We start from the raw sequence: 22,707 nt of genomic DNA on the forward strand, positions 1-22,707 counted from the left end.
CTCTAAGCATTTGTCAAGGTCTTTTAATGAATTACTGTCTCCAAATTTATTGAACACTTCTTTATCTTCCTTTACTTGATCTTTCAGCAGTACTCTAGAAATATAACCCCAACTTCTTTTTCAAAACACTTTCTTCTCTTAGTTTTTGTGACTCTACATTCTAGTTTTCTCCTAATGCACTGGCCACTCCTTGTCATCATTTTAATCTAGCCTCAGAGCTTCGTTCCAGTCCCCTCTTTACTTCCCCTGGTAATCTAACCCGGCTTCATGGTTTTAGATGTCTCCTCTATTTTTCTATTCTTTAATGTAAATCTCCAGTCCAGAGATCTAAGATAAAGCCTTGAATACATCACTGACTAACTGACATCTCACTTGGATCTCTTACAGGTATCTGACTTAACATGACTAAAACTGAACCCACAGTTTACCATTTTCAGTATCCATCAAATTATAGAATCCGGAAGCTCAGGTGTCAGTCTGGAGTCCTTCCTGTCCTCATTTTTCACATTCATTTTATTTGCAAACATTTTTCCTTAAAATTCTACTCACTACCTTCCATTTCATTGAGACTACAATAGTGCAACATACCACCATTTCTAATTGGGAGCATAGTCCTCCTATGTGGTCTCCTTCTGTTCCAGTCTTTTCTCTCACCAGATCCATTCTCCACATAAAAAGTGAAATAGTTGTCTTAGACATAAATAAGATGGCATTACTTCCTTCTCATCTCTTAGGTCTTAGCTCAAAATCTCCTTTCTTCAAATGTGCCTTTATTGATCATCTTACTCAAAACCTACAACGTTTAAGTTTTTCTCTCTAAGTCCATTTTTTATTCCCCTCAATACACTTTTCAAAACTGGACATTTTTTTGTATTTATTTATTTATTAGTTTACTTGACTTTGTCTTCTTCCACAGAATATAAACTTCATGAGGACAAGATTCTGTTATCTTTATTGTATCCTAAGAACCCAACACCAAACCAAACAAACAGAATTCTTTAAATAAAACTATGGGTATGATTGAATAAAACTTGACTGGTTCACCTTAAAATGCTATACAATCTGATTAATAACTTACTCAGTATTATTAATTATATAATCATATGTTTTATATGGTCTTATAAGATTTATGTTCAGTAAATTTTGAATATTGATCACAGCTGTTTCAGAACCATTAACTCTAATCAGTATGTATTATTGAGTGACTGTCTTATGCAGTCAACAACAGTCAAGCCACAAAATGGTAACAGGGTAATATCTGATAGTTTTAGATCTCTTCCAAAGTAATTGTAATAAATGATTTTACCTGTTGACTGGTTTGAATAAACTCAGATGGTTTTAAAAGTATTCTTGCTAAGGAAGTATAGACAGTTTCAATTTAGAATTTAATGGTTGTCATAAATTTATAATAATGAAGAAAAAAATTAAAAAAAATAAACTATCAATTTTTACCACTATCCAAACATCCTAAAACAAGACTTTGAAGTTTTTGCTAAAATGTGTGTACACACACATACGCTTATGGGTGGGTTCATAGACATACCTATGAATTTATGTTTATGTGTGTGTGTGTGTGTGTGTGTGTGTGTATGCGTGTATATGAGATGTACACACAGACCCATATATTGGGTATGAGGTTTATAGCTAGGACTCCAATTAAAAATTGAAACCTATTAAAGAAAACAATTGAATATTTTGTTAAAGCTTTTCAGGAAAAATGGTCTAATCAAATTTTTTGAGAAAAAGTTATGATTATTAATGACTAAAATTATAAGTAAATTTATACTGAACATTCTCTTTTGCATAATGGAGAATATGCCAAAAATGGTATCTCATATTCACTTCTCAAAACCAGGTAGATCAGATGAACCATTTGTTTTGCTCAGGAATATTCAGCTATTTAATTGTAAAAATCTAATCTGTATATTTAAAGTCATTTTCATTTTTCTAAGCATTGACCTACGTTATAGTGCTTGCCATCATGCATCTAGCATTTCATACTAGAAATGATAAATGGCCAGAAAGTATGTACAATTGTTGTATAACACTATCATATTCTGTTCTAACTACTAAAATTCAAATTCTCATTATGCTTTACATATCGATTGAATTATGTCAGTCTTTTAAGTTTTAAATTACTTAATTTTCTTAAAGGAAAAATCTATCCATTTTGTATAGCTCAGGGGGTTAGAAAATCATAAGTAATTCTATCTATAAATGAATTAGTCTGCATTTGAAATTTAAATTTGCAATCTTATTTACTATTCCAACCATTTTCACAGATTACAGAAGAGAATTCCCTTCATTATTTCTAAAAAAAAACATGTTAAAAACTATCTTCCTTTAGAATGGACTTCAGTTAACATTTAGCTGTCTGAGCAATATTCTTCTGACTTCTGATACAACATATTTTCTGCCCTTTGCTGAAATGAAAATATTCCAGTGTTTTCAGTATCTGTGAATATGCTTCCAAGATATCCTGCTATCACATGGATAGCTCCTTCCATTTGCTTCACTGATAATAGGGTTATAACTAAAGTATCTGTAGTTTGATTTGTATATTTTTCTTTCTTTTACCTATTGATTCAGAGATAGAAGTCAATGTACCATATTCAGTGTAGGGAAAAATCTTAAGTTTTGTTTTCTGAGGAGTGGGGAATTCTCAGGTCAGTATCATTTAATAATTGTGCCAAAACTTAGAAGACGAAATAGAGTGCATGTTCATTAAACTAATGGATGACTATCTGGTGACTGTTAAAGGAGCAAATATAATACATTGCAGGGAAATTCATGAGGGTAGAAAATCAATTCTTTATATACAAGATGGATTTCAAAGAAATAAATACAAATTGTCCAGGTAATAATTGGATAAACTAGGTCACAAATTTTTTGGAAATCATACATATTTCCTATCTGGAAGGGACTTTAGAAATTTTCTACTTCAATAAAGTAGTTAGCGTTCAGATGAGTATGCTGAGACTCAGAGATGTAGCAAGTATCTCAAGTTAAAGTCTAAATTGTGTCACATTATAGCTTCATGGTCATAGATAAGTCATTTAATCATTCTAGAATGCACATTGCTCATTAACTTAAGGTGGTGAGAATGGATTTATTCCATATTTATAATATTGAGATATCAGGATTACAAAAAGGTTTAGGAAGCAAAGTTAAATAATTGCCCTTATCAGTGCAGCCTTAGGTATTTTTATACATATATATAATGCACTGGTTGGAATTTCTATGGAATGCTTAATGGTTTAGAACATGGTGCTAAAATTCATGGCTCAGAGGTTCCAACCTTATAATCATGACATTTAGTTAGCTATGATGGGCTTCTAGAAAATGTACCCTACTGTTACCCACTTTTCTTCCTATTGAATACTGTTAGTCATCGGTAGGTCTAAGAAGAGAGAGAGAAAAACAAACAAATAGAAAGTCTAGATTACACAATACATCTTATTACTACCATTAAAAGACTAATGATTTTCAAATCCTATTAGAAAAAGGCTAATCAATAACTTTGCATTGATGATGAAAGACTCTATACCACATTAATAAAATTAAAAATTAAAACACGTAAAATATATAAATAAAGTATATATTGATCCATTTATATATTTGAGTACATAAGAATAAATATTTAGCTATTAAACAAGTTTGGCTCGTGGCCTACAATAAACAGTTTGCTAGAGGCTACTGATTGTATTTATCCATCTCCCCAAGGACAAAGCTAAAAAATTATCAAATCATTTTCACTGAAAATTATATGAAAAATAAAGATATATTTTTTAGCAACTATCAAGTCCAGGCAAGAGTAATTTGCAATTAATTTTTAATGTGAGAATATGCATTATAGGGAAGAACATTTTGCCAGTCATCAACATCATCACCATCACTATCATATCATTCTGTTAATCTATACAGTACTTATTACGTGCCAAGAACTATTAATACTAATATAAACATAGTGTGTGTGTGCGCGCGTGTGTATTCCTCACGAAAACCTCATGAGATGGAGATTACAGAGAAGCTAAGAAGCTAGTAAGCAACAGGAACAAGATTAAAACCCAGTCAGTGTAATTTCACAATATATACTCTTTATCACTTCATTAATACATGAAGCTGTACCATAGGAACAATGTTTCTGCAAAGCAAACTTCTGTTTTAGAGATAAAGAAAGCTAAAGCTAGTCAAGACTGAGTCAGTCTTTTGGTCTGATCGGAAGGAGATGCTACGTTCTTGGCTCTGTCCTAGAACTACCCTTAATAGAACTAAAGCTCTGTATAACACTGGGTTTGGGGGAGGAGAAGTTAAAGAAACAACTCTGATATATATGGATTTTTACTCACAGTTAATTTAATCTAAACTGAATTTAAAAGCTAATAATATAGCTTCTTTTAAAACCAGCTTATTGACACCTGCTACTGATAAAAAATAAGTGTTCCAGATTTCCATCAAATGATATTCACAGAGTTCAAATATTTATGGTAGATACCTCTGAAAAAGGTAGTGAAGACTTCCAGATAGGTGTCTCTGATTCGTTTCAAATACAAAGCTTTAATTATTTAGTAGGATTAAAGTAATTTTATCCTACTGTGATAGTATTTGACTCTTTGGTTGTATGGGAATGGGCCAGGCCCCCCCAAAATAGGTCTTTATCTGTTATTTCTCTGCCAATTTACTTCAAAATATAAAATACATAATAAATTGACATGCCCTAAAACAAGAAAAGGATAACCTACAACCACAAGTCTAAACAAATGTTCTAGTTTATTTTTCTCAAAAGAAATAACCATGATAATCAATGTGTCCGTCATACACCAGTAAACAATATTGTTCTATTTTGGATGTTCCCTGAAATATAGTTATTAGGAGTCAGAAGAAATGATTACACTATCGAATTGATCTCTTGCCCTAGAAGAGAACTATATTTCTCACATTGTTAAAAATGAAACAATTTACCCTGTATATTTGTGAGTTTATTTTCTAATGTAAAAACAAAGTGATGGTTCCCAATATGATCTCATGATGAAAAAAACCCTCATGTTCATAATATATTATTAAATACTACAAAATATAGAAAGTTCTAGAAATTTTAGGTATTATTAATTACCATTCTTATGTAACTACAGAAAATGTATTAAAAGAAACACATAATATCATGCAATTAAAATGAATTGTACGCAGCTATGAGAATAAAGGAGTAGGGAAATGTTCTATTTCTATACAGGGAGAATACTGGGAGGAATCACTGAATATATTAATTACCTCTTATAATCAGATACTGTGATTGACAGATTAAAAAAACAGGGAAGTGGGGGAAGGTGTGAGCCTTCAAATATTCAATTTTATTTACTTACAATCAAGCCACTGTTTGCTTGCCTTTTTTCTCTGCCATGGATCCTTTTGTAGAAAATTCCGCCTGGATTAAACTGAGTACTCCAAATAATCATATCTCTCTGATAATATACATCCATCCCTGTTATCCTTGAATTATGTTCAATATGAGAAATTTGTTGATGATCGCCACTGTAGTTGAATGGATATATAAAACCCAGGATATCAGTGTCATTAGCAATGTAGAGAACTTGATCTTCAGAGCCTGGAGATTATTATAATAAAATACAAAAATAAAATAAATTTCAACTAATGTAAAAGCAATGAATGTACTTTTAAATTAACTTGAATTGTTATTCTTAACACAGTTTCTTGCTCAATAAAAATAAACCGGCTTTATACCATCTTTTAGTCTTCATGACATTTCTAAAACACACTTAACTATACATTTCTAAGAGTTATTAATGGAGGTTTTCTTAGGTCAAAGCTTACCTTATGGCTAGAAATTAGGTATTTGTAGTAGATATCCTTTTTATGAAAAGGGATTTCTATTTGGTAAGTCACAATACCTTATGTTTTAATGCTTTGGATCTGAATAGTCAAATAACATGTTACATACTCATTAAGCCTCAGACATTCCTGAGCATTTAGTTTATGCACCTGAGTGATCATTACCTTAGGCTAAGAAATAAAAATTACAAGATGAAGAGTCTTCTTCTTCCAATATTCAAATATGTCAAATGTTCTTTTATTTTTATTTTATAAAAAATCAGTGTTTATTATATTAACACGCCATAATCTCAATATTTTCTAGAATCTTGCTAACTGGAACCATGTAGCCTGAAATTTTGACACCTACAATACAATACTCATGTAATTTGCATACTGAGACAAGTAAAACCCTAAAGAGAATCCTGAAAATAGTAATTGAAATATTAATGAAACCATAAAGAAAGACTGAATTGCATATATATAATCTGCAAATTAAAAAAAAATTAATACACAAGTTGTAGTTCAGCTCTATAGGCTCAATAGCTCTCACTTAGTAAATGGTTACTATGTGATAGGAGATGTATTAAGTCTTTGACAATTTATCTCCTCTTACAACAACCATGGAAAGTAAGGATTAGGCCTCCCATTTTACATATGAGGAACTGAGGCTCAGAGAGTTTAACTTCCCCAAGGCCACACAATCGGGTGCAATGCTGGGATTCAAATACAAGTCTGTTTAATTCCATAGCCCATTCTTGCTTGATTCACTATATCATGTTGCTTTCCTCTTGTAATAACTGTCTTACTAACATTGTTAACCATGCCCTGTAGCTAACAATATTTAAAGTACAATATTATTTAGTAAAAACATAAAAGCATTAAAATCCATATCTAAGAAGCCCCAAATATATATCTGTAATTTAATTTTTTTAAAATGATATTCATAAGTAGAGGAGGTCTGAATTTGAAAACATAATTTTATTTTAAAACTTTTAAGTTCTTACTCAAAATTCCATTCTCCTTATAATGCTAACATTTAATTTAACCCGTTATTTTTATCCCAGTGGTGTAATGTTTCCTCAAGTACACTGAGAGCAGGCCATAAAGAAAGATACTTCATATTCTGTCACATTGGCTTTTAAATTTTACCTGCTGATAAATTGTTTCAAACACAAAAGTGATTTTAATAGTAGCCAGGTATTTGACAGCCATGTTTATAAACCTTCCCAGATTAGATTAATTAAGAATGATAATAAATAAATTGGACAATTTAACCAGTATTAAAAAGAGATTTATTTTATATTTTCAGGCATTAAGCCATTGCTAAAATGCAATATGAAACATTTTTTCCCCATAAAATGTTTACAGCAAAATTTTAATAACATTTAAAGTAATGGTTATATATCCTTACCTTTTGCTATACAGGTGTTATTTCTTTCTTGAAAATTCTGGTCGCACACACATTTATAGGATCCTTCCATATTTACACACTGGTGGGAACACGTGCCAAACACCAAACATTCATTAAGGTCTAGAAAAGAAGAGCTCAAAATAGCACCATCATAACCCCAATTAGTACTGTCATTCTTTCCACTTTTCAAAAAAGACAAATGTATTTTGTGTCCTTCAACTTATTATTCCTATTTCTTTCATTGTCTTTTCAAACTGTTAAGTCTGTGACTTGCTATGTAATATTTTCCGGCCATAACAATTTTTTCACAATAGTTTCACTATAATGACTCATCAATTGTTTGTGCATTGCTTGTTAATCCACTTAACACGTTGAAATATCCATTTCAAACTTCCCTAGTATTTTCATTCACTCAAATAAAGGTTGAGTTTTCTGATTATCTGCCGCCATACCTTTGGACGTCATATGATATTCCTATGTCCTGTAATGCCCTTGCTTTTTACATAGAAAATTTCTACTCATCTCTCAAGATTCACCTGAAGTGAAGCCTTCCTTGGTCTTCACCAATATACAGTAATGATTATCCATCTCCTAGATTCTCCACTTTTTGCTCTCTTGGAATTTCTCTCTTATGCCACACATATGAAATACAGTTCATACGGTATTTCATATATGTGGTCACATATTCATATCCCCTACTTGACTGTCAGTCCCTTGGGATCATAAATTAGTATTTATTCATTTTTTTATTGCCAACATTTTGCACAATTCCTGGCAGAGAATGAAGATATGGATACACCTCTAACACACTTCTGGTTTCATGTATACAAAGTGACTATGTAACAAGAAGGGCCAAGTGAATTAAAAAGCAAACAAACAACAACAAAATCCTGAATGCCTACATAAAAATAAATATATATAAATCATAAGTAATAAATAAATCTTAGGCAATATTCTCTGGCTTAGCACATGCCTCCAAGTTTAAAGTTTTAAGCAGGGCCAGGATTGAGGTCAGGTGATTCTGGTGAATTATCTACTTTCTTTTTCTTTACCTCCTCTACTTCTGCTTTCAATCAGCATAATTCCTCTGCCCCCTTTATCACTTATAGTTGCCCTAATTACAGAATAAATCTGTGAGATAAATCCTTCTCTTGAATTAGAGGAATTTAAGGACAAGCACAGCAGTAGTAATTTTCTCTTGTTTAGCACACAGCAGTGTTCCAAAGCCTCAGTGGTAGAGATAAGGACTTTCCCAGTGACATTTGTTAAGTGACAGTGCCAAGGCTTAAACGCAGGCTTCTTGATTCTATTGTCTCTACTATGATACTTTGCCCACGGTGAACTTACGTACTCTCATGAGTGCAATTCTGCGTTTAATTGAAGTGTAGGCTAAAGAGACAAAACTGAATTTACTTGTTAACAAATGCTATACCAGGGATAAGTAAAATACATGGTATCAGCTCTCAGCCATCAAAAAAGTATTACAATAAATATTTTTTATTTGTTTTGGCACCTGTAACTTTGAACAGGGAGTCATTTGTATCTGTGGTTTCTCTTTGAGATGAAATCATAATCAGTGAAAATCTGCATGATTTGATAAAATCTCAGTTCTCTCACATGGCCCTGTGTTGGCCAGAATCACCGTTTCTTCTCATCTCTATAACCATGTCTATGTCGGGAGCTTTTGAAGAGGATGGAGTAATCTCACACATGTCCAGTACTTGGAACAGTGCCTGGCATGCAACAACTATTAATCGTTTCTATTTCTTGCTTGCTATTCCCTTAAATTTTTCTTCCCTTTAGATATTTTAATTGAAGTGCTTTGGCTTTAACATCAAGTAGTGATTTCTTATGCTCTTTTTGAGCTACCTATAGAAAGGACACAAAACATTTAAATTCTTTGGAATATAAATCAAGGTAGTGTCTTTCCCCTTCTCCGTACCAAGTCAAACTGCTCTTCTCTACTATCAAAACTTCATTTATTACATGAAGATATATATTTTGTTAGAATTCAGAAGTTACTCATTTACACAACAGAAATACTAGATTCATAGTGATTTAAAATGAAGAATGTAGCTTGCAGGTTATATCTGTCATGGAATATAACTAAAAATAAAGAAAATTTCAAGATCAGAATTTCTAAATTTAGTAAGTATATACAGGAAACAGAGCCCACTATTCACAAATAAGCATTAGAAAATTAATGTTATTTGGAAGTAAAATCTTGAAGAGATTGTGTGTGTGTGTTTGTATACAACTGACATAAAGTTTCTCGGAAGAAGAAATAATATAGTCTTGAGAAATAATTCGCTTTTTTATTAAAATAGAGAAACTTAAGTTGCCAGTTTTCAGTGTTCCATGTTAATGAAGAAATAAAATGTCATGAATAATCTAAACAAATATATAACTCAAAATGTACATATATATGATGTGGTTACAATTATTTCCCCTTTGGATGAGTATAATTAATTTCAATAATTCCATTTTGATTGACACAATGTAAAAATCACTTTTATTTACCCAAGAATAACACAAGGAGACAATAGAGAAGAGAACTTGTAGGTGAAAGCATTTTACGAGTTGAATTTGCCCTGGATAAGCCAGACTTGGATAATTTAGGTTTGGCTCTAACCACAATAATATCAATATTAATGGAGAAACTGGCAGAAAGTGCATATAGGTCTGCATTTCATGGCTCTGTAGTTAAAGCCCTGGTGTAACTTATATTTACATATAACTTACTATGAGATTCTGGCTCCCTTACATGCTCAGTTTTTAAATGATCACAAGTAAGTTGACAGAGATTTATTTAAATCCTGTCTTTGAATTTTAGGAGACACTCTTGATAATATAAAGCACTGTTTAAGACGTGGTGTTAGGACAAAAGCCCACAATTCTCTAAAAGTGAATTACCTATCGCAGTATTGCAAATGCCACAACTCAAGAGAAGTGTGTGATCATAAACATGTTCTTTCGCGAAGGCCTCTAATTCTTCGATAATTTCTGAACTCTTCAATAGTTTATGAACCAGCAATTTCGTTATTTGCATTTCAAAACAAAATTGTAACAATACAATAGAAATTCCTGCAGGTCTGGATCTGCTATAGGAAAGGCTTTGTAAGCCTCAGCAACTGGTTAGCTTAGCAGTGCAAACAGTCTCTTGACCCCAGGGACTTTCATCCTCTCATAAGTAAAACGGTATCCCGTAGATACGCACATTCTGATGAAAATCAGTCCCCCGTCATCTCACAATTTAGCAGCTTTGGGAGTCTTTTCTAACCTAAAGATTTAAGAGCAAGCTGTTGAGGAAATGTACTATACCTTCACACTGTCTGTTTTTCATGTTTCTCTGAAATCCAGGCTTACAGCGACAGAAAACAGATGTTTTTATTTGGTTACAATATGCATCATCCCCACATGGATTCACATTATCTTCACAGGTATATTCAGCGGGAGCTAGGATTTAAAAATATGATCAAAACTAATATAATTCTAATTCCTGAAGTGGGAGTTTACTATTTTTCTTAATTTGAAGTTACATTTATTATTCCATAGATAACTATTTTTGAATTTATAAGGTTATGGTCTTCTCCCCATATAAGCCCTCATTTCTTAAAAAGGTATAGAAGCAGATAAAAACCAAAATCAATGACATTAGGGATAGTTTAGACCAAGCTGCCAACAGCTGATATTTACAGCTGTGATTGAGCTATACTACTTTCCAAAAGGAATTCGAGAATCAATGGTTCTAATGACAGTCTATCTTTACCATGATACAATGTACAAGAGTCACATTCTTCTCTAAGAACCAAAACATTTCCTAGAAGCTACCTAGAGATGTAGGCATCTATTGCTAACTTAAACTTAGTATTCAGGAACTCAGTCAAGGGTACTACCATGTTACTCAAGCAAGAGGTTAAATCATCAGTTCCTGAACACATATAGAGAGCAGCATTTGAGTTTGTAATATGCTCCAATGGACATGGACTGCAAAACAAGTTAGGACAGACTATGTGTTATTTGTCGTTTCCAGCATGGTAGTTGCAACTTCATTGCTTTATCTCCAATTCAGGAAAATATTTTAGAGTGCAAATAAAAGAGAGGGACATTATTATAGGGGTAACATTGAATTAGCTCTATTTTACTTAAACAAATCTAATTACATGAGAAATATGAAAACCTTAATTATCAGAAATATAATATTAATTCCCACTGATTCTTGACTATTTTGTAATTAATTAAAATACACCAGTGGAATTATATACACCACGATTGAGATATACACGGCCATATCCTGGTGGATACTGCTTCAGCATCCAGTGAGGGACAACTTATGTATAAATGAGAACAAAATAAAAGACTCAAGAATTGGAACTATTTTGTGACTTTTACAAGCAATATGAATTTAAGGTCATAAGTTTAATTAGTTTCCTCAATATGGAAAAATCAGATATCAAATATTAAACACAAAATGATTCACAATCAAGGTCTCATAACTCAAGTATCATAGCACTCTAACTGAATAAAATAATGATGTCTTCTTTAAGAATAACACAGCAATGGATTAAGATTTTAAAACATTAAACAAATTATTAAGACCTTTACCATCATTCAAATGAATATCACTGTTTGTAAAATTCAGAAACTATTAAATTTATATTTTATAAATAAAATATTAAGGAATATAGATTTCTTTGCTGATATCAAGGTCTGTATTTGGATAAAGTTTCAGCTTTAACAAATACACTCATTGCAAAATCAACCTTTCCTACTTCATACTTTAAATTAATTAAAATGATATTCTAAGGTTGCTTTGGCAAAGGTCTAAAGACAAGTATTACTTAAGCACATTTTGAAGAGCAATCTTTTCTCACAGCAGTAAAGAAAATTTTAGTCATGTTGAAGCAAAAATTGAACTTGTGTGTTGCTGCATTTTAACAGGAAACAAACTCACTTATTCTGCAGGCTTGTTCGTCTGAACCATCTCCACAGTCATCAAGTTGATCGCACTGGAGGTCCATGGGGATACATTTTTTATTACTGCAAGCAAACTCATCTTTTTTACAAGGTCTTGCTTTATATGTAAGCTTACCTATAGAGTTATTTAAAAAATGATCAGCACTTCACAGAATCAAAACAAATTTATTGAGTCTATAACAGGTTCAAGATTTTGCTAAACACTATGAAAAACATAGATCCATAATCCTTTATTTGAAGCTCTTGGGGCTAAATGAAAAAAAAATTCTGAAAATTTTGATTCTTAGAAAAATAACACTGTATTTACCCTATAATAAATAACACTATATTTCCACAGGAAAATTTTTGAATATTTCACCCTAAGTGAGATTTTTTTTTTTAAAGTAATAGTAACTACCTCAGACCAGTTCAAGTCAGGGTCTGTCACCAAATGGTTTTGCTGCATATTTTAGTAAAGCTTTTGGTTTTTTGAGTTTTAATTTCTGAATTGTGAAAAAGGGATTGTGTACGCATACATACAATCTATATAAACACTTTTCCCCCAAGAAGTCGTTTAACAGAATATTTTAAACCACTATATTGTTTCTCTCATGCAGTACTTTCTAGAATAAAGTACCTATAACCATTGGAGATTTACAGACCTGGAGGGAGCGGATAAAGTTGCACAGCTCTACTATGCAAATGAAATGTTAGTGGATTATCTTCATACCCTGTCAGAAAATCAAGTGCCTGAAAATATACCCTCAGACATGTCACATGAAAATATTTTTTCTAATTTTTTGAGCCCTAAAATCATTATATTATCTGTAGCTGTCACTGAACCAATTATTTCACATTAAAAAGATTTACCACCACAGGGATCTTCATCCGAGTTGTCCCCACAGTCATCAACCCCATTGCACATTTGCTCAGGCTGCAGGCATATTCTGTTATTTCTGCATCTGTGCGGTCTTGTGGGTGGGCAAAGAAATTTTTCTGAAAAAAAGAAAAAACAAAGCAGCTCCTCTGGGTACACTGACTTATGAAGAACCATCTTTCTTTTGTCTTCCTTTTATTTTCTTTCTTTTCAAATCCATAATCTAGCTTTTCTGAATATCTTTTGTTGTGGAAAGTGCTTACATGTAGATACTAGAAAAATGTGTGCTAATAGAAGGTATGATCCTAGTTATTTATATTAACAACAGAAAAGAGCGCACAGTTGAAATGTTGAATGAAGTAGGAAAAAGAGCCAAACTTCATGGTTTTATTTCCAAATGTTTTATCTTAGCTGACTTCCCTTAGTGTACCAAATTAATTTATGCCTACAGTTTATACAACATGGCAGGACATAGCTATCTGAAAGAGCAATTTCACACAGAATAGAGCTTAAGCAAGCATATGTTATGGATTCAAAATTGAAAATAGGTCATTCAGCAAAAAAAAAAAAAAAAATCCCAACAACACTATAACTGTGTTTCTTACTCTCTGTCTCCATAAACAAATGGGTCGATATGTATTTAAGGCAAATAAGGTGATCTTACTTATTCATTTTTAATGTATGTGTGTGTGTGTGTGTGTGTGTGTGTGTATGAGACTTAAAGAAACAATGAAAGCCAGGGAATTTTACACTTGTCCTTTCCATCATTATCGAATCTGAAGACTTCTACCCCTAAAGTAGGAAACATCTCTAATGTCTTCCCAATCTCATATGCGGAATACTCCATGGCTCTATCATTGGTCCCCTGATGTTCTCACTCTTGAATTCTCTGCTTAGATATTCTCATTCATTCTCATGGGTTTACTTGACACTATATTCTGAAGACTTTCAATTTGCTATCTAATTCTAGCATCTCACAGTTAATTTTAGGACGATCCCTTGGGAATTTAAAATTCAACAAGTTCAAAGCTCAATTCTTCATCATCTTCCCTTGACCTCCTTCTCCTCAAACAAGCTCTGTCTTATTACCATAATTCAATTTGTGGCACATAATAGCTACAAGTTTGGGATTATTCTAAATGCATCCTCTCACTATGCTTCAACTCTTATTAGTCAACAAATGCAGTTGGTATTGTCCCATATTTGCCCTCTTATCTCCATGCATACCAGTTACAACTCCAACAGCTCAGCTATTCATTATTTCTTACAGAGATGACTGTCGTAGAATCCTTGATGTCTCAGTTTCATTGCCCAACCTAAAATCCTCCCAAAGCCACCAGAACAGCAATCTGATAATTTCTTCCATAGCTATTCATCACTTCCAGAATAAAATTTAAGATACTTTACATGGCATAATAGACTTATCATTATCTTGTCCATGCCACTCCTACAGACTCATCCCTTGTCACTCTTTATTAGCTCCTTAAATATGCCATATTCCTTCTTGCCACCTTCCTTGTTTTAATTAAAATCTGTTTCTCACTCTAAGCAGAGTTCCTCCCCGTCAGGTTTTTTAGGAATGTCTCTTAAATTGCTCAAACCTCATGTTATCTCATATTTGAAGACATCATAATTTCCTACTATGGCCTCCAGAACTTTGCTACTATATATTCACATTCTATTTTTTAAAATAAACTAAAAACAAAAACTGTTAATTTGAGGGCCAGGCATTTGGTTGTATTTTTTTCTTATCGCTACTTTCTCATTAACCTTATAAACATCACCCCCTCCCCAATTCCCTGAAGACCGTAGCACCGTCCCTCACAGCTATTTCTCTCCATCTAAATTATTCCAGCATCCTAGGTGACATCAACATCCATATGAGCAAACCAGCCAATAACTGCACCTCTTAACTTCCTGATTTTCTCATACCCAATGTCCTTTTACTCTAATCCACCTAGGCCACCCATTCTTCTAGAAGGTTGTGGACATGGGTGGATTTCAACAAATTTATCTTCTTAATTCAGCCAATGACAGTTCCTGCTGCTCGCAGATAAGAAACACTGACACAGCCGGATTTGCTATTTCCTCCAATTTTTCATTTAAAAGCCACTAATTTTAAAAGTCTGACCAAACTCTGACAACAGTCTCCAATTAGCCAACTTTTTAATTCAACCAGTCTCATTAAAGATGCTTTTTCAGCCTTACCTGAAACTTTAGCCCATTGATACGTCTAACTCTTCCTTATTTACCACTGCCTTTTTTCTCTTTACTTCCCTTTCTGTTGACATGAGATTCCACATTCCATTTTTAACTTACTTATTTGATATTTATTGATAACCTTTATATGTTGGACATTTTTCTAAGTACTTTTAGAAAATCACTTTTGTCCAAATAATCTGGATTCTCTGGCCCTTTTGCTTTTTTCATCTTAATTATCTAACAGAATCCCAAACTTAGATGAATGAAACCATCTGCTATCCCAATGTCTGCATCTGGGAAGCCCCGGAATGTTGCAGATGACCATACTGCAAGACCAACTGATATCACAAATATGAATATTTATCAATGCCAGATAGGCCCTGAACGCTACTTGGAAGTCATTCATTTATATCTATATCTATATTTATATCTATCTATATATAATGTCACTCTTACCCTTTGCAGTAATGATTCAAATCTGCATTCCTTTTGAATCTCCTTACCACACCAACCTTTCACATTCTATATATGAACATGCTTCCTTACTATACATAAAAAAGTGGAAATAAAAAGATTTTAAAAATGTTATTATATCATTAAATATGTGTACATCCACCTGCATCTGCATAGAGTCTATCAACTCATTTCAAGGGGTCACTACCCTTATCTAAAACTGATTTTTTCACTTGCTCTGAAGCTTAATTTCCCCTGTCTCTTCAGGAACTATCCCATCTTTCTTCAAACATTTTATTACCTTCGTATTTCTCTTGTCATAATTCCTTTGTTTTTTGCTTATCCTTTTGTTATCACTCACCTGAGTCTCTTCTGGCTGTTCATATTTATCTGGATGTTGGTGGCCCTCAATATTCTATCCTAATCCCCTTCTTTTATATTTTACTCCCTCCCAGCCTAAATCTTACAAATTCCATAGTATTTACTACTACATTTTATGCTGACTCTTAAATTTATATTTCTAGACCAGCTCTTTAAGCTCTAGGACCAAATATCTAGCACCTACTTGAAATCTGTACTTGAATGTCTCCTCAGATGCATCTCAAGCCAGACTTCTAACCTTTACTTGCAAAACTGTTCCTTTTCCTGTGTTCCCCATCTATCCAAATGTGCAAGCGAAAACAGCCTATAAATTATACTTGGCAACTATCTCTCTCTTGCCTCCTATAACCACTCCATTATTTAATCCAATTCATTTTGCTTTTTAAATCGCATTCAAACTGTGTATACTTTGCCATCATGGTCTGTCATTATCTTAATCCAAGCTACCCGCATAGCTTGCCTTGAGCTCTGCAATTGTCTTAACTATTTTTGCCTATTTCTATCCAATATTTGTGAAATATAAATACGACTATGTGCCTCCTCTATTTTAAATTCTATAGTATTTTTAATTGCTTTCAGGCTAAATCTAAAAATCCCTATCTAGACTCACAAGGTTCCATGTATCTCTCCTGTCTCTTCAGTTTCATCCATTATCTATCTTGCTCTGTATTCTCCATGCACACATATCTTTCAGCTTCTCTAGTAAACTATGGTTCGCTCTACCTCAGGGCCTTTCTACATCTTGTTTCCTTTGCCTAAAATGTTGTGTCATCCACTCTCACTCCATCCCTTTCACCTACCTGGCAGCTATAAATTTCTCAGACTCAAACTCAAATGTTACTTCTTATAATCCAAGATTGAGTAAAATCCTTCTGTTCTATCTATATTTTTATAAATTATTATACTTTTTCTTCATTGCATGTATCATAGTTTATAACTATATATTTTTGTGATCATTAATATCCCTCTTCCACTAGATTCTCAGCTCTGTGAAGTCTGGGTCCATATCTGTTTCTCTCATCATTATATCACCACAAATAATCACAGTCTCTAGCTTAACAAATATTTATTAAATGAATGAATGGTACTTTTCCCCACACTGTTCTCTATGCCTATGGTGACTTTTAGCCTAGATCTTTCAAAACTGTAGCTTTCTGAATTCCCGTTCAGGCAGAGTTCATCTTATCCCTCTTTGCCTTGTCTTTACTTAATTCTACTATTGCTTAAAATATAATTTATGGAAATTATTATTTTCCAACCAGAATAAGATCTCCTTGTCAAAGAGAACCATGTTCTGTTCAGGTTTTTTTTTTTTATCCCAATTACTTAGCACAGTCTCCAGAACATCATAGCTTGACTCAATGTTGATACTGATGACTGAGGGGAATGCAAAAATATTCACAGAATTAAGCTGGATGTATTTTACAAGTTTTCCAGCAGCTATGCAGCATGTCCCTGAGAATCACTTCCTGGCCCTTGAAGTGGTTCTGGGGGGTGACTCTGGAGCCCCACGTGGTTGATTAGTTTCCAAACATTTCCTATTACACTCAATAGTTTTGTGTTGAAGTGGAATAGAGAATAGAAGAAAAAAACATAGTTTATAAGAATAATAGGTTTTGGCTTGATATTGGTAAACTCATATTTTTTCAACTATTATGATTCAGAAACAATACTATCTCTGGTCATTCTCTAGAGTTCACTTTATAAGATTATATAGAAGAACTGAAATTGAAATTTAGTTATATCACTCATCAGTTGTACCTACAGAGATCAATTCTCTAACTACTGTCTTTTTCAAGTTTTAAAACGTGTTTAAAATAAATCTACCTCCTTGTTTCAGATTTTTTTTCTTCAGCTGTAACATCTGTAGTCAATATCATCATCTATCAAAATAATTAGTTTAATTTGATATACCAAATAGAACATAGAATTTAAGAACATACACTCATGCTATGTTTTCTTTAATTCACCTGATGTGCTCTTTAGTTATATCCAAAGTAGTAGTATTTTTATTTAAATTAAAAGATAAATTACCTTTTCTGCTGAGATTAGCAAAAGAATGAGATGAAGAACAAAAGTGTTTACCAAATACAGGAAATCATTTAATTTGGTGATCTAAAGGCGCACATTTATATTTATAGTTTGTGGTTGCATAATCACGATTGTGACAAATGTCAGAAGTAACTTGAATTTGAAGAAGAAATAAATTTTGTTAAGATTTTCAGATTTAAATGTTAAATAACTCCTAATTGCAGTTCTCTGCCTAACATTTGTAAGATATATATATATATGTATATAGATAGATAGGTAGATAGATATAGATAGATAATGTCTGTATATCTCTATGCATATTTATTTCCCTTCTCTGAATAACCACAGTCTCAGTAGTGGGTGACTTGTGGAAGTACATGATTTGATTATGCACATTTTTTCCATGCTTATCTGTCAAAAAAATTGTTTTAGCCTAAAACACCAATTGGGTATAAAACCAAAGTCCTTATATGAACCTTACTCAATTCAAAAGGTCAACTACTCTAAATCCTCCTAGACAGACCATAATCTATCTTTTGAATAGTGCTGACATGTGCAAGTTCAGATTTAGGAGGGCTCTCTATAAAGTCATAAACTTTGAGCAGGGTTATCTCTTATTACCTGACCAAAAGCTGTATCTGTGGTTATACTTTATCTACCTAACCCCAGGACGGTAAAATTTGTGGTTCACCTCACCACTTCATCGATTCACGCCTGCACACTACATCAGGAGATGAGAGGACAATCTAGAGCCACGTGAAATGCCATACCACACATGTCAGGGGCTTCGTCAGAGTTGTCTCCACAGTCATCTTCTCCATCACACACCCAGAAATGTAGTTTGCAGAGGGAATTATTGCAAAGGAACTCATCTGCTCTACATATATTTCCTCCTTTATTTTAAAACAAAAAAGAGACAGAGAGATATAGCATAATTAATTCCAGTCAGCAAAACACATATTCCTCTAATTCTCAGCTCAGTATCTAGTGTCTCATTTCCTTATTTTTTTTTCCTGTATAATACTAGGAATATATAATGTCCAAACTTTTTTTTAAAAGGTATTCGTTTTTAATTTTTCAAAACAATCTGATATCACACTCATGTCTATAATATTTTCTTTAGAAAATATTGATCATAAGATGATAGAGTCAAGTTTTCTCAAATATAAATTCCCTTCCATTTCATATCATTTCTATGTTACTGAGTATAAAAAAACTTAGATTTTTAAATAGTATTAATTTTCTTTACTAAAAATTATGCTTTTCTGGAAAGAAAAGACACTTTAAAAATTATTAGATAATTCAATTGTATCTGGAAACTGACAGACTGAACTATTAAAAACAGAAGGACCAGAAAAAAGTTTTTGCAGTCATAGAGAAACAATTAATTTTATAACAGACTTATAAGTTGGTGATGTGAGGAAATATTATTTATTCTTATAAAAATTCTGCAATAGAGTACTCTTTTTGTGTGTATTTTTTAAATGTTTGCATTCTTTCTCTCTTTACAGTTAAATAGAAAGCATCAAGAATACAGGGAAGATATATAGATTGCCAACAAACACATGAAAGGATGCTCAACATCACTAATTCTTAGAGAAATGCAAATCAAAACTTAATGAGGTATCACCTCACACCGGTCAGAATGACCATCATCAAAAAATCTAGAAACAATAAATGCTGGAGAGGGTGTGGAGAAAAGGGAACCCTCTTGCACTGTTGGTGGGAATGTAAATTGATACAGCCACTATGGAGAACAGTATGGAGGTTCCTTAAAAAACTAAAAATAGAACTACCATACGATCCAGCAATCCCACTGCTGGGCATATACCCTGAGAAAACCATAATTCAAAAAGAGTCATGTACCACAACGTTCATTGCAGCACTATTTACAATAGCCAGGACATGGAAACAACCTAAGTGTCCACTGACAGATGAATGGATAAAGAAGATGTGGCACATATATACAATGGAATATTACTCAGCCATAAAAAGAAATGAAATTGAGTTATTTGTAGTGAGGTCTAAGGACCTAGAGTCTGCCATACAGAGTGAAGTCAGAAAGAGAAAAATAAATACTGTATGCCAACACATATATATGGAATCTAAAAAAAAAAAAAAAGTTTCTGAAGAACCTCATGGCAGGACAAGAATAAAGACACAGACGTAGAGAATCAACTTGAGGACACAGGGAGGGGGAAGGGTAAGCTGGGACGAAGTGAGAGAGTGGCATTGACATATATACACTACCAAACGTAAAACAGATAGCTAGTGGAAAGCAGCTACATAGCACAGGGAGATCAGCTCGGTGCTTTGTGACCACCTAGAGGGGTGGGATAGGAAGGGTGGGAGGGACACGCAAGAGGGGTGGGATATGGGCATATATGTATACGTATAGCTGACTCACTTTGTTATACAGCAGAAACTAATACAACATTGTAAACAATTATACTCCAATAAAGATGTTAAAATAAAAGAATACAGGGACATTCTAACTTAAAATTAAATACATCCACCACAGGCAAAGGACCCAAAGTACTAATAAACTTTAGTTGTATGTCTAGATATGTAGCAATATATAGCAGAAACGGCAATGGTTAGGGAGATAGGAACTTGATTTGTCTTGCTTTGGAAAAGTGTATTAATTTCTATGGGGCTCAACATCTTGATATGCTACAAAAGAGGTACGGTTAAGATTTATAAGTTCATATTTGCAAGGAGTACATGGGGAAACCACACAAAGAAACTTGATGGGAATTTAAAATTAAGATAAATAAGATTGCTCTCAGAGAATTATATTACTAATTTAAATTTCATATATAAGTAATATCATTTCTGTATTGGTGAGATTTGATGATTGAAGGTATTAACATCTTATAAATGGATATGTTTATTAAAACACGGAGCTGGGGAGTGATAGTGCTCATCCTTGCAAGCCTAGAAAATTCCAAGAAAGAAGCATTGTTCATTTTATGTATGTACTTTGGAGAGAATAATGAGCCTAGGCTTGTGAGAGTCAATAAGCTCTTCTTGTTCTGAGTTTTGACTTGCACACTAATCTCTAGTAATTCACTTCCAGTAGCAAAGATTTAACTTAGGAAATCACAGAATGAGATTTGGGTTTTAGAATGACAACACTAGCTACTGTGAGGAAAACTTAGAAATGAAGACAGGGAGAGTAAAGCCAAGATGGGAGGAAAAAGACCAATTTGAAGAGGGCTTGCAGCAATTCAGAAAACAACTGATGGAAACCTGATTTAGAGTAGCTACATTTGAGAGCTCTTCAGGAGGTAGAATCCTCAGGATCTGAAGGCTAACTAGATGAGGGTGGTAAAGGAGAGTGAGTAGTCAAACACAGTACTCAATTTTTGGTTTGTTTGGATCATTCAGTGAATGTTGGTGTCATTCAATAAATAAAAGATCACATTAGGAGGATCAGGTTTAGTGGAAATAATGAGACAATTCATTTAGGTTACTGGTAAGACAATCATGTGATATTTAGCAGGCTAGTGGATAAATGTGTCTGAAGTATGGGATAGGTTTCTGAGGTGTAAATGTAGAGTCGGGAACGATCAGAATACAGTTATTATTTGAAATTTAGAAGAGAACACAGAGAAAATCAGCATTTAAAGTTTGAATAGATAAAGAGGAATCTACCAAAGAGACTGAGAAGAAGTAGCCAGAGTGGTTGGAGAAATACCTGAAAACTTTTCTAACAAGAAGTTAATAGCACATTTAAATGATGCTAAGAGAGTAGCTTTAGTGAAGTGGTGGTGGGTTTAGTGAAATGTTTGTAGTTGGTTATTATAGATGAAGAATTGGTAGTCCAGAAGTTTAGCCTTAAAGGGGAGGAAGAAAAGAGGAAGTTGAGGAATTCAGTAGACAAAGTAATGTTGAGGATACAGAAGAGAGAAAAGGTAATTCAGATAATGAGTTCCTTGAGAATCAAGAAAGTGTGAAGGATTTGAGATCTAAAGCAAAATAAAAGGATTATCCTTAGACTGGAAGACAAGTCTTCCATTTCAAGAGAAAGGAAGGAGGAAATGCTAGGCACAGCTGTATGTAGCTTAGTTAATTTTCTGTCTAGATGTTGAAAAAAGCTCATGATTTTTATTATTGCTGTGAGGTGGAATGTGAGAAAGTAAATCAACTTTTTAAAAACCTGATATGGTTAATGGTAGAGAGAGATGACTAAAAACATACAGGTAGATTGCTTAGAATCTTGAGTGGTAGTTGAAGCTGAGGCCAGGAATTTATAGTGATACCATTCAGAACGGTTCTAAGTTTTCCTGCAAAAATGCTTAACAGAACTGGTACAGTTTACATTGACACCTCTGAGCACTAACAAACTAAGACACAGAAAAAGGCAGGTCCTTGGTGAGTGCAGCAAGGTGAATGTCACCATGTGAGATTTCTGAACAGTACAATATCTGGCATTGGGATGCCCTTTTCTTTCAAACATCTGCAGTGTTCAACTCTAAAATGCCCTAATTTTTAAAATAATCTCAATTATCAAAATCAATGCAAGAAAATATATTACCATTTAGGAACTCTGTCTGAAAACAAA

The 22,707-nt window shown here is 33.2% G+C and overlaps 1 protein-coding gene across 1 annotated transcript in view; it reads right to left on the reverse strand.

The window, feature by feature from the left end:
- Positions 1–22,707, reverse strand: part of LRP1B (LDL receptor related protein 1B) — a 1,532,882-nt gene that overhangs the window by 122,827 nt on the left and 1,387,348 nt on the right. Inside the window, exons 71-76 of the mRNA XM_059927092.1 lie at positions 18,911–19,033; positions 13,067–13,192; positions 12,195–12,332; positions 10,562–10,696; positions 7,241–7,360; positions 5,361–5,602 (exon numbers count right to left, since the gene is read on the reverse strand). Coding sequence (XP_059783075.1) covers positions 5,361–5,602; positions 7,241–7,360; positions 10,562–10,696; positions 12,195–12,332; positions 13,067–13,192; positions 18,911–19,033 — 884 coding nt within the window. The remainder of the gene's footprint in view (positions 1–5,360; positions 5,603–7,240; positions 7,361–10,561; positions 10,697–12,194; positions 12,333–13,066; positions 13,193–18,910; positions 19,034–22,707) is intronic.

The sequence above is a fragment of the Balaenoptera ricei genome, chromosome 7 (genome assembly GCF_028023285.1).
Source record: "Balaenoptera ricei isolate mBalRic1 chromosome 7, mBalRic1.hap2, whole genome shotgun sequence".
NCBI lineage: Eukaryota > Metazoa > Chordata > Mammalia > Artiodactyla > Balaenopteridae > Balaenoptera > Balaenoptera ricei.